The sequence below is a fragment of the Pantherophis guttatus genome, chromosome 1, assembly GCF_059756535.1.
Source record: "Pantherophis guttatus breed Tessera chromosome 1, ASM5975653v1, whole genome shotgun sequence".
Taxonomy (NCBI): domain Eukaryota; kingdom Metazoa; phylum Chordata; class Lepidosauria; order Squamata; family Colubridae; genus Pantherophis; species Pantherophis guttatus.
Window position 1 is genome coordinate 192,330,259 of NC_142063.1, and position 13,241 is coordinate 192,343,499.

The following is a 13,241-nucleotide window of genomic DNA, read 5'->3' on the forward strand; positions in this document are numbered from 1 at the left end:
CATAATGTATTTATTTCTATTCTGCTACAATCATCTGATTCTTGATGGTGCATACTTTAGAAAACCAATTTAAAACATCCAAGGTGACCTAAATATTATTTTGGTTTTGTTTGTAAAAAAATTCTTAATGGTAAAATAAGAATTAAAAATATCTCAAGAACAGTTTCCATAATCACAGAAAGAATAACCCTACCTCTTTCCAATTCCCTGGTTGTAGCAACAAGGCTGAATGACCTAAAATCTGGCAAGTCTGATTTCAGAGAGAGTTACATTGTCACCTTTGCCTATAAAATATGTCAGATCTGCCTGTTTGTCCACCACCAAACTGTGAATGAAAGAGGTTTTATTACAGACAGATGTGGCTTTTACTACCAACACCCTGAGGCCACTACTCCAGCAGTCTGATCATCTGGCCCCCAGCATGAGCTTGTTGAGTTAGAAATAGAAAATTCCATTAAATTAGATGCCTCTCTTCTAGAACAGTATACTCATATCTTCCTGAACCAAACAGTACAGAGATATAACCACCACCACCCCAATCCACTCTGTTGGCTCTCACTAGTCTCCCTTCTCCTTTCCATCCATTTAAATGCCCTTATTTCCCAACAAGATGGGAAACAATTCAGCAACAAGTCTATTTGGAAATAATCACACAGCTGATCACAAGTCCTAGGAACTCACTCAAATTTTCATACATATTAAATCACCAATAAATCAACTGAGAATCATTCTTCCCAATACATTCCCACTAATGTCTCAGGGTTGAAACCTTGCACTTAACCTGTGACCCAACTCACTTCTTACCCAAGGTTCAGTAACACAACACAGTTACTCTCAAAACACCTGTTTTCCAGATTATATCAGTCTCCAAACCACATGAAAATCCTTGCAACTAGGACATTTCCAATGCTATCTCCAATCCCACTTGGTTGTTCATCAGGTTGCAATATCCTTCCAGTTTTGTCTTAATGCTGCTTCTTTGTTCCTATCAACTATAGCATCTGAGGAAGGACACCTGCATCCTTTTAAGCCATTTTATGGCTGTTTCAGATTCCTTTTAACTGCCATTCTTGTTTTCACAAGATTGTTTTTCTTACTGTTCTTTTTATTGACACTTTAAAAACTCTTTTTACTTTTCTTTCCATTGATGTTTTTCTTTTTCCTTCCTTCTGCTGCTGTGCACACGATAGTTCTTTTCATTTTGCTCTTTTTGATCCAGCAATATTTAATGGCTGAGTATTTTGCCACCAGATATAACTCTGACACCTGTCCTTTTAAAGCAGTTTTTAAAAATTGCAAATATGATTCAGAAATGAATTAGCATATTATAAACTATTGTTGCAAATTCTTTATCAGAAGATCAGGATAGTGGAGGGGAAATAAAATCCTGTTATGTGAGCAAAGCAATGAATTTACCAATGTTAAAGTTGCTGCACATATGAGTAATTAACATTAATATTTCTGAGAAAAATGCATGTAGCTCATAAAGCAAGCAATATAACTTTTGTTGCTGATCACTACCTGCTTTCCTCTTTTCAAATATAAAGATGACAAATAGGGTAAGTCTTAACTATTCTACAGGTAGTCCTTGACTTACAACCATTTGTTTAGTGAATGGTTGAAGTTGCAACGACACTGAAAAAAGGCGATTTATAACAATTTTTCATACTTACGACTATTGTAGCATATCCGTAATCATGTGATTAAAATTCAGATACTTGGCAACTGGTTCATATTTATGACAGGTGCAATGTCCTGGGGTCATGTGATCACCTTTTGTGTCCTTCTGACAAGCAAAGTTAATGGCAAGGCCAGATTCACTTAACAACCGGGTTACTAACTTAACAACTGCAGTGATTTGCTTAACAATGGTGATGAGAAAAGTCATTAACATGGGGCAAAGCTCACTTAACAACTGTCTCACTTAGCAACAGAAATTTGGAGCTCAATTATGGTGTAAGTCGAGGACTACCTATACTAAATTTAGGAGTCCATAATCTAAATATCTTATGCATGGTGTAAGAAATACAGCTGTACTTGTAATTGCAAATATGGCTGCATGGACCAAAGATTTATATATAGTTTTCCAATACTGACAGTTTTATTTCCAATTCATTTCCTAAAAATCCCTAGCAAAACACTGGGTTTTTTTTCATAGCCACCACACACACGAGTATTGGGGGAATGCTTGAGCAACCAACAGAGATGGTCCTTTAAAATAGAGAGGGGGTGAAATATTCAATTACAAGTTCAGTGAACTTGATAGAGGTGAGAAAGAAAAGAAGATGACCAGCAGTGAGGCAGATAGACTCATTTACAGGGGTGATGGGTGCACCATTGGGAGACTTGAAATAACAGGTCAGGATAGATTGTCATGGAGAAAATCTATCTTTGTGATCACTAGTCAAAAACCACTTGATGGCACATCATCCTTATCATTCTTATCTTTTTATCTTTAATATTTTTATTAATCTTGTCCTATAAATAATATTTCTTTTCAATGCACGCACAGGCACTGAATAATATCCTCAGTCAGCAACTCAGGGTGCCTCACAAAATTACATTACATTTACCCAGGAAAAAAGATAAAATATTATCTAAACAGGGAAACAAACATACATCATGAACTAATCCACGTAGTTCAATACAGGTGGACATCCATGGACATCCTACCTAGAGAATGGATATGATGACAGGAATCAGGATACAAAATGGCATTGCCTGAGAAATGGGTCATGATGCAAAAAAAAAGAAGACTGAGTTCAGATTCATACCCAGTTATCTCAATCCAACTCCAAAATAGTATCTACTACCTTTATTCCTAAGCATGTCACACCAATTGTTCTAAATTTGCTCTTATTGTTTTGCCCATTTTTAAAGTAAACATTTCCTTGAAATTTGCAATAAATAAAGGTTAAAATGCACAATATTGTTAAAATTTTGATGTAAATTTGTTGTAAACTAAATCGGGAAATTTTAAATTTTAATGCCACAGCTTATGAGCAGACAATGAAAGAAGGGAAAAGAAGACAAGTCTGAAATTTCTTTTGCCATATTCTAAATGTTAGTCCAACACAGGTAAATAAAATAAAATCTTACAAAAAAAGAAAAAGAAAGAAAGAAAAATATGGAGACAGCACAACTGTGCTAAGCTTTCTAAATTGCATACTTCTTTGTATAAAAGAGCATGTCTCTTTGTCTTCAGGATATTTTTGACTCCTGCTGACTGCCTGGACAAGTCCCTGAAGTTTTCTTGGCAATGTTTTCAGAAATGATTTGCCCTAAAAGACCTAAGGCTGATTGGCCTACATAACTCTTCATGTCTAAGACAAGGCTAAAACTTATCATCTACCAGTTTTTAACCTAATGCCTTAACTACTACACCCTCTCCCCTCCCCCCCCCAAACATTAAAGAATGTATTACCATACACACACAGTAAATTATTAGGCCAAATATTTGAATAATGCACTTTTTTCTTAGTACAGGTAGTCCTCAACCTACGACCACAATTGAGCCCAAAATTTCTGTTCCTAAGTGAGAAATTTGTTAAGAGTGTTTTGCCCTATTTTATGACTTTTCTTGTCCCATTTGTTAAGTGAAGCCCTGCAGTTGTAAAATTAGTCCCATGATTGTTAAGTGAATCTGACTTCCCCATTGACTTTGCTCCTCAGAAGGTTGCAAAAGGAGATCATGTGATCCCAGAATACTGCAACCGTCATAAATGTGAATCAATTTACAAACATTTGAATGTAAATCAGGTGACCATAGGGATGCTGCATGGTCATAGGTGTGAAAAATGGTCATAAGTCACTTTTTTCACTGCCGTTCATCTTTGAGTGATCAATAAGTGAACTGTTGTAAGTCAAGGACTACCTGTATTTTGCCTATAAAATATTTTAATCATACCTTAGGTACTTGTTCCAGATCTGTCCTGGATTTATCTAGGAATAAAATAAAATTAAACAAAATGAAAATTAATTTACATGACAGAAAAAGATATTTGAATTATATACACCCTCAAGAAATTCTGTTCATTCACTGATTTTCTGTTACAAAATAATAAACAAGCAATAACAGGCTTTATTAGTTTTTAGAATTTATTAATTTTTACAATTTAACTTAGAATGTATTAAATATTATTCTAAGTAAACCTGGCATATGACAGATACCAATTAAAAATTAGATAAATAAATAAAAACAGAACCCTACCATGAGTATGTAACAATGTCCTGTCAAAAGTATCTTTAGGAGGACAAATACTCTTACATTTCTCATGAATCTTCTCTTTCTGTAAAGGAAATCAGATAAAGAAAATGTTTGGTTTGAAAAAGTTGATGAAGAACATTTTTCTAATATATTAATTTCCTTACCCAGGGAGAAACCTTTGTCAAAAACTAACTGGTAAAATGGACTGTAAGTGACATAATGGTATGGTATCTACAGTATAATTAAAAATATTGTATTAATTACTATAGAACAATTTTAAAGTTCTCTAGATACTAGAGAATTACTCATTCTAATTTTATCATTTACAAAGCAGTAGAGCCAATTCATTCAATGAATTAGGTGCAATTCAATCTGGCTTGGCTATCTGGGAGGAGCCTATTGGTCCAAAGGTAGTGGGCAGGGTGCTTGCGACTGTTGGTTTGCCATCACTGTTTTAGATACATATTCTTCTGGTTAGCTAAGGCCTATCTAGAGGCAATGTATGATTGGGTTTGGCACTGGAAAATTTCTCTTTGAGAAAGGGGGTGGTGCTACTGGTTCCCAAGGAAGCAATGGTCACTCCTTCCTCAGACAATTTCTTCCAATGTCTAACCTTCTCATTTTGGAGACAATTGTAGAGAAGGTGGTAGCACAGGAACTCTAGTGAACTTTAGAATATTATCCGAACCCCTTTCAATCAGGATTCAGACTTGGGATGGGACTAAGATAGCACTGATAACACTTTTAGATGATCTCTGGTGGGAGTAGGATGGAGGCAATGCATGCATCATTGCTCTTTTTGATCTTTCAGCAGCCTTCAAGAGTATTAATCATGGTAATCTTTTTGAACTACTTGAGAAGTTGGGGTGGGTGACACTGTATCCTGTCCTATCTTCTGCAGCTGGTTCTAATCAGTGCTGATACAGTGGGAGAGGTCCAGCTTCAATTTAATTCTAGCCAGATTAAGTGGCTCTGGCTTTTAAAATCTGTGGTTTATCTAGATCCGTTCCAGTCAGGCTTCAGGCCTGGGTATAGCACAGAAACGGCACTGGTCACGTTGGTTGATGATCTCTGGAAGGCTTGGGACAGGGGCTGTTCCTCTGTCCTGGTCCTATTAGACCTCTCAGTGGCTTTTGATACCATCGACCATGGTATCATGCTGCACCAGTTGGAAGAGTTGGGGGTGGGGGGCACCGTGTTGTGGTTGTTCTCCTTCCTCTCCGACTGGTCGCAGTCTGTGTTGGCAGGGGGCAGAGGTCGACCCCATGGCGCCTTGTATGTGGGGTGCCTCAGGGGTCGGTCCTCTCGCCCCTTCTGTTCAACATTTATGTGAAGCCACTGGGTGAGATCATCCATGGTTTCGGGGTGAAGTACCATCAGTACACTGATGATACTCAGTTGTACATCTCCATCCCGGACCACCCCAATGATGCCCTTGAAGTGATGTCCCGGTGTCTGGAGGCTGTGCGGATCTGGATGGGGAGAAACAGACTCAGGCTCAACCCATCCAAGACCGAGTGGCTGTGGTTTCCGGCGTCCTGATATAGTCAGTTGATGCCATCACTAACTATTGGGGGTGAGTCGTTGGCCCCCATGGAGAGGGTTCACAACCTGGGTGTCCTCCTGGATTCACAGCTGTCTTTAGAAGAGCATTTGATGGCTGTGGCCGGGAGGACTTTCTTTCTTTCTTTTTTTTTTATTGAAAAAGTTTTTCAAATACAAATTTTTCCCCCTTCCCCCCCCCCGCTCCCTAACCCCCCTCCCCCTCCCCTCCCTCCATGGCTTCTACAAGATGAAATCCAAATTAATATCACATTATTTAATATTTTACCACCCTTTTACACCACCCCCTATGTGCTAAACATTTCTTTCTAACATTATGTCCCCCGTATACTATACGTTTCAAAACAACATTTGGCTATGAAACTATATAATAAATCCTAATTTAGCATTTATTCTACTCATAATCTACCCATTTCCTCCACCCCCATACGTATATCTCTTCATTCAAATCTTTTAAGTATATTAATATCGAAACATAACATCCCTTTTCCTAAACTAAGCAATCAGTAATGTTACCTATCACCTTGTAGCATATCAATTTTATTTCACCCACTTTCCTACAGGTCTACCATACATAATATATTTAATATCTTTATTCTTCTGCCCATATCACTAAAGAATATTTCCATATATAAATAAAACCCTCAAATGACTTTAAATTCGTATTCCATATAGTATCTTCTGTAATGTCTTTCAACTAGATTGTTAATTCCATCAACCATGTTAGGGTAAGATCAAATCCTGCTTCCAAGAGTATATTCAGTATCTTCAATTACCATCTGCCCCCATCATTAATAAGTATTTCTGTATATGAAAAAAAAAACCTGAGTGACTTTATATTTATATTTCATATGGTATCTTCTGTAATGTCTTTTGTCTAGATTATTAATTCCGACAACCACGTTAGGGTAACAGCCAGATCATCTGCATGCCCCAATTCCATAGTTCTCTTGCCTTATAGCTCAACATATACATAATCCATTAAGTGAGTTTTGCCCATTTTACAACCTTTCTTGCCACAGTTTTAAGCATTTCATTACCCTAAGTAGGTAATATCATTAGTGCCAGTAAGGAATGCTGTTTGCTGTCAGTTTATATTCTGGTGATTTGCTTGTCTTTGTGGGTGGGGGTGGTCTCAGAGATTCTTTGGTTGGGCTGTTTACTGATGGCTCTTTGGCAGTTTCTTGATTGGGGTATTGTTTACTTGATTATTGGTCTGAAGTTAACCTGGGAGTTAATCTATACTGATCTGGTTGCTTAAGTGAATCTGGCTTCTCTATTGACTCTGCTTGTCAGAAGATGATCACATGACCTCAGGACACTGCAACTGTCATAAACACATGCCATTTGATAAATGTCTGAATTTTGATCACATGACTATGAGGATGCTGCAACAGTTGTAAGCATGAAAAACGGTCATAAGTCATGTATTTCAGTGCCACTGTAACTTTGAATGGTCATTAAACAAATGGTTAAGTCGAGAACTACCTGTATTTCTTTACTCTTTACCAGAAAAGAACTAGCTTCAGAATCATATGCACTTTAAGGGACAGAATAATTTTACAATATAGACATACGCTGTGTCCTTTTTGCTGCTCTTCTGCTTCTTTGGAAGTGTTCATTTCAAGTTAGCATCACTCTTGCTGGCACAGAGGAAAGCTATCAAAACCTATCTAAGGTCTGCTGCTAGGACAATTTTCTTCAGTTTCAATCTCTTGTTCATTTTGCTTTTCTTTATCCCCCTCCTGTATTCCTAACACTGATGACATACGTGGAGATGTTGGGCCCATTTTAAAAACTTTGTAATAAAATTCTTCCGCTTTTTCAATAGTATTTAATTGATATCTTTCTCCTTGATATTTCAATATTATACCAACTGGAGCATCCCACCTAAATGGGATGTTTTGTTTCTTCAGCTCAGTCACCAAAAATCCAAAGTCCTTTCTATCTTTTGGATGGCAGCTCTTTATATATCCAGATCTTCATTCCATTCATTTCTAGAGTGGAGTTAAAAGACTTTTGCACAATATCATTTCTTATTCCTTTATCAGTAAAATAAATCACCACATCTCTAGGCAATTGTCTTTGCTTTGCCACCCAAGAATTTGCTCTGTAGGCTTTATCAATCTTACAGAATACTTCTTCAGAGCTAACCTTTAAGATCACGGCCAGAACTTCAGCAGACATCTTTCTCAAGTCCTCTCTGCTATTTTCCTGTATTCCTCTCATTCTGATCGCAAATTCCATGGATCTAAATTGTATCATTGTAACTTCATTTTCAATCCTTTGCTTTATATTATCTGCATTGTAAGTCTTGTGATCAGCTTCCTTCATTTTAGACTCTACTTCTGAGCTATTTTCTTGAATCATTGTCAGATCATTTTCAATTCTTTGTATTTTATTATCCAGATTATGAATCTTATAATCAGCTTCCTTCATTTTAGACTCTATTTCTAAATTGATATCTTTATCCATCTTTAGAATTATTTCTGAGAAGCTTTTCAAAGCTGTTACAATATATCGCTTCAGGTTATCATACTTTTGTTGAACCAACTCTTTAATTTCCTATCTAAATTTTTCAAGATTCTGGTTCATAATCTCATCATGTCTTGCCAACTCCTCCACAACAAATTCCTTTAAATCTTTAAAACCATTCTTCTGCATCTGCGAGCTCAAAAATTGCTCTTGTGATTTATAAATGGGGGAGCCCCCCCCCACAGCTTGGTTGTCTGGCTTTGTCAGTTTTAACGCCATCCTGCCACACAAACAGACTCTTTTTAAAGAAAAAGTCTTCTCTCCACACAATATCAATATCAAGTCTCTAAGAAAGGAAGAAGCATGAAACAGAAATTTTTCTCTTCTCTTGTAGCCAGCGCTATTGCTTCAGATACTTTGTAACATATTAAACCATTCAAACGGAAAGACTTTTACTTTCAGCTTTCTTCTCAAGCCTCAGCCAGCCGCCATTTTAAACTTTTTTTTTTCCTCTTTTCACTCTTTCTTCATTCTTAAAATACTTGTGATTTAGAGTCCCAAATCCGGATTTCATCCTGCTTATTCAAGCAATCTGTTAGTTTTCGCTAGTTAGGTTGGTCTGCAAAGCGCAGAGTTCTCCTGAAGCCCGGAGCAGCGGCAAGCTGGATAGGGAGCCTCATCCTGCTTCCTCCCCAAGAGTAAAAAAAAAACTCTGGGGACTTCGCAGAGGGCTCTACCTGCTCTCGCCAGCTCTCCTCACATTTCCTTAAGGAAACGGAGTTTTTCGAGCCGCCTCTCAGCTGTAAAGGTGGCTCTTTATGGGCGGCGGGGGTGGCGGTCCCAAAAGACCGTCTAGCGACGACGGAAGCCAAACCGGAAGCTGCCGGGAGGACTTTCTATCAGGTTGCGTCCCTTTCTGGATCGGGGCTCCTTACGCATGGTCATTCATGCCCTCACCTCCCGCCTGGACTACTGTAATGCTCTCTACATGGGGCTCCCCTTGAGCACCCGGAGGCTCCAACTGGTCCAGAATGCGGCCACGCGGGTGGTTATGGGACTGACGTGGCGTTCCCATATAACACCTCTCTTGCGCGAGCTGCATTGGCTCCCGGTGGTCTTCTGGGTGCGCTTCAAGGTCTTGGTCACCACCTTTAGAGCGCTCCATGGCTTAGGACCTGGGTACTTACGAGACCGCCTTCTGCCACCAGTAGCCTCTCACCGGCCAGTATGCTCCCATAGAGAGGGGCTCCTCAGGGTGCCATCGGTCAAACAGTGTCGACTGGCGGCACTCAGGAGGAGAGCCTTCTCTGTGCGGGCACCTGCCATTTGGAACGAGCTCCCCCCGGAGATACAGAGGATCCCGGATTTACGCACTTTCCGCTGTGCCCTCAAGACCTTTTTATTTCAACAGGCTGGCCTGGCCTAACTTCCTTTTAATTGTTAATTTTAAATTTGTTTTAAAAAAATATGGGTGTTTTAATCTGTTTGGGCCAAATTATCTAATGTGTTTTTATGTTGCTTTTTTAAATTTTGTATTATGTGTGTTTTATCCTGGCTGTTCACCGCCCTGAGTCCTTCGGGAATAGGGTGTATATAAATCCAAAATAAAATAAAGTAAAAGTAAAAAAAAGTGGTTTGGGGGAAGTCCCATCTCCTGCTCTGGATGGGGGTGCACTACCCCAGATGTTGCACAGCCACAATGTGTGCCAGTTGCACACATTCCTGTGTCAGCAGTTATTGATACTTTATATATATAATATTATAATATTATAAATTTATTATCATCAGAAGGATTCATCTTTGCAAGTTGGTTCCTTCATGATTCTACACTATTTGGACTAAATAATTTAAAGATACAAGGAAGTCCATTTGAAGTTTAGTAATGATTAAATTTAAATAGCAAATATAGATGAGTTTAGTATACATACATACAATTTATTTTTACCTGAACAACTTCTTGTTGGTATGTTACAAAATGTTCCTTGTTGATTTGTGGGAGGTAGAGTGAAGGCACGATTTCAATGTCCACAAAATCCTGTCCCCATGTCTTTGTAAAGAAATCAGATTCCCTTTTTGTTAATCGAGGATCGTTTAGTGCTGCTGGGAGATTTACTTTGGAATGATAAATAGTCCATCGATGTTGATCAACAACTAATGATGGGCTGTCACATAAGCTACTAGGATCACCTGCAAGACAAAAAAAAAAACACCTAGTCATGGAATACGATCTAGCAAAACAATATTTTGCATAAATTTATAATTAATCAAAAGGCTGATTGTATAGTTAAACCATACAAACCAATATTTAAATAATTATTGTAGAGCAAGATAATGTATTAGCTGGATTTATAGGTATTTGAATTTAGTTCACTACATTCTTGAAACAAGAAGAATAAGCAGATTCTTCTTGGTTTTATGAATGCTATTAGTATTCATAGAAGAATAGAAAATTGTGAACACTTCAATACTCTCCATGATGCAGCAAATAAATTTGTATCCAGAAGGTAACCTGAGATATCATTAAAAACATACTTTGTGAATCCTAAGAATAGAAAACTGCACCCATTATAATATTTTACAACAGCAAAGCCATTATAGTTTGCTGATTTCCCATACCAAATGATAGTAGAGTTCATTGGCAGGGAAGAAAGAAATATTTGTGCCCCATTCATTACCCAGATAGCACAGAATTAAGTTGGACCTATTCCTGCCAAAACCTTGTTTAAATAAGAACAGAAAAACATTATGTTCATTAATTTCTAAGTCCTGATTTACTGGCTCAATTGCAAGTTGTATTTCTGCCAATACTTTGGAAACTTATTTTTCTAATAACATTAATGTTTCTAAGAATTTGGGACTAAAGCCAAAAAGTAAGAAATAAATAAGCAAGATTTAGAAAGGTCAGGTTTTTATTAATTTACTCTTTCAAATACTCTTTATTAATTTACTCATGAAATAACAGAGTATTTTGAAAATGAACTATATATTGTCATATACATTTGAAAACTGCCTCCATTTTAATTTCAATAGTTAAGGATTAGCAAATGGTAAAAACTGTTGTTAATTACCCCTCAATCAGGCCAAATTATATGTAGATAGGACAGCGATTTGTCTACTCTCCATTTCTTGCCAATAAAAATGACTGGTAGGGTTGTACACATTCTCAGATTGTTTAATTCATATTTAAACTACTTGTGACCTAGTTGTCTTCCAATTTTCATTCATTTCAAACTGGCTGAATCTAGAATATTCTTAGTATTATATACAAGTGATTTACCATTATGTCAATAAAGCAGTTATATTTATATATAATTCTTTGAGTAAATTATTGTGAAATACTAAGCAAGCCATACATTTTCAATATTTCACTATTATTTGCATTCTTCCAGTTCTTGGATAATTTGGAAACTTCTGTCATTTAATCTATATCAAATATTTCTAAAGCTATAATTTATTTTATACAAAGAAGAAAAATTATTCTCATCACTCACCAGATATTGAATACAAATACACTGACTCAGTTGTCCAATCTGGATTTGAGTTTTAACCTTCAAGTTAGTGTATTCTGTATTTTTGTAATCTCTCTTGCTATGCCAGATATCCTATCTCAGTTTCTAAACAAGGATCCCTTTTGGCTGAATGCAGAACTGGATACCAAGCATTCAATTTGAACTATTATGCATTCTAATATTTCTTTTCAGGTTATTTGTAAATTCTCCAAAATTGATATTATCAAAAGCCTTTGATAATGAATAACTTGTATTAACTCTGTAAACTCCATTCCACTCAGAGCTATTGTCAGGCAAAATCTATTCTTGAATGTTAATTCATAACATTTTAGTAGCATTGCTCTGAAAACTTACTTTTCAACACATCTTTGTTTGATTTTTAATTTTATCACTGACAATTATCTGGATAACTTGACTGTTCTCCAATTCTTAAGAATATATTTTTCCTATCTATCCTATCTATCCTATCTATCTAATCTATCCTATCTATCCTATCTATCCATCCATCCATCCATCCATCCATCCATCCATCCATCCATCCATCCATCTATCTATCTATCTATCTATCTATCTATCTATCTATCTATCTATCTATCTGTAATATGCTAGTCCTTAATACTACCACTTGATTTGATAAATGAAAAAATAATCCAACTATCCCTTTGAAAGACAAACAAAGGAACGAACAAACAAAACAACCCAGTTTAAACATCAAAACTTATGTTTTTACCTGTGGGTTCCTTGGGGCACACATCTGGTAGCGTGCATACTGGTCGAAAACATTTGGAAGAATCCATTTCCTTTTTAAAGAAAGCATCATTGTTCTTTGACTGAGGCACTGGTGAAGACCGGTGGCTTGAGGCCATTGCATAAAATCACTACTGGATAAATACTGGATTAAAATATATGCATATTTATTTAGACATGTCCAAACACCATAGGAGAATAATGAAATATATAGCAGTTATAAGGGGAAAACATTTACAGCAAGAGTAACTAAAAATAATTCTGTGTTACCAATGACTACATGAAAAGTTAAGATTATTTTATTGATACCTCACACAAAATTAAACCAAATCTTAATTAACAAATGATTACTTCAACCAAACTGCTAACGAATATATGCAGGTAGTCCTTGATTTACAACCATTTATTTAAAGACTGAAAAAAGTGACTTAGGACTGTCTTCCACACTTATGACCATCGCAATATCCCCATGGTCATGTGATCAAAATTTGGACATTTGGCAACTGGAATGAATTTATGACAACTGCAGTTTCCTGGGGTCATGTGATCCCCTTTTGCAATCTTCTGAGAAGCCAAGTCAATAGGAAAGCCAGGTTCATTTAACAACCGTGTTACTAATTGAACGACGATTCACTTAATACCTGTGGCAAGAAAGGTTGTAAAATGGGGCAAAACTCACTTAACAAATCTCTCACTTAGCAACAGAAATTTTGGGCTCAATTATGGTCATAAGTCGAGGA

At 36.8% G+C, this 13,241-nt stretch overlaps 1 protein-coding gene across 1 annotated transcript in view; it reads right to left on the reverse strand.

Annotated features, from left to right (window-relative positions):
- Positions 1-13,241, reverse strand: part of VPS54 (VPS54 subunit of GARP complex) — a 51,279-nt gene that overhangs the window by 27,029 nt on the left and 11,009 nt on the right. Inside the window, exons 3-6 of the mRNA XM_034432456.2 lie at positions 12,485-12,646; positions 10,191-10,432; positions 4,211-4,289; positions 3,908-3,942 (exon numbers count right to left, since the gene is read on the reverse strand). Coding sequence (XP_034288347.1) covers positions 3,908-3,942; positions 4,211-4,289; positions 10,191-10,432; positions 12,485-12,620 — 492 coding nt within the window. The 5' untranslated portion in view covers positions 12,621-12,646. The remainder of the gene's footprint in view (positions 1-3,907; positions 3,943-4,210; positions 4,290-10,190; positions 10,433-12,484; positions 12,647-13,241) is intronic.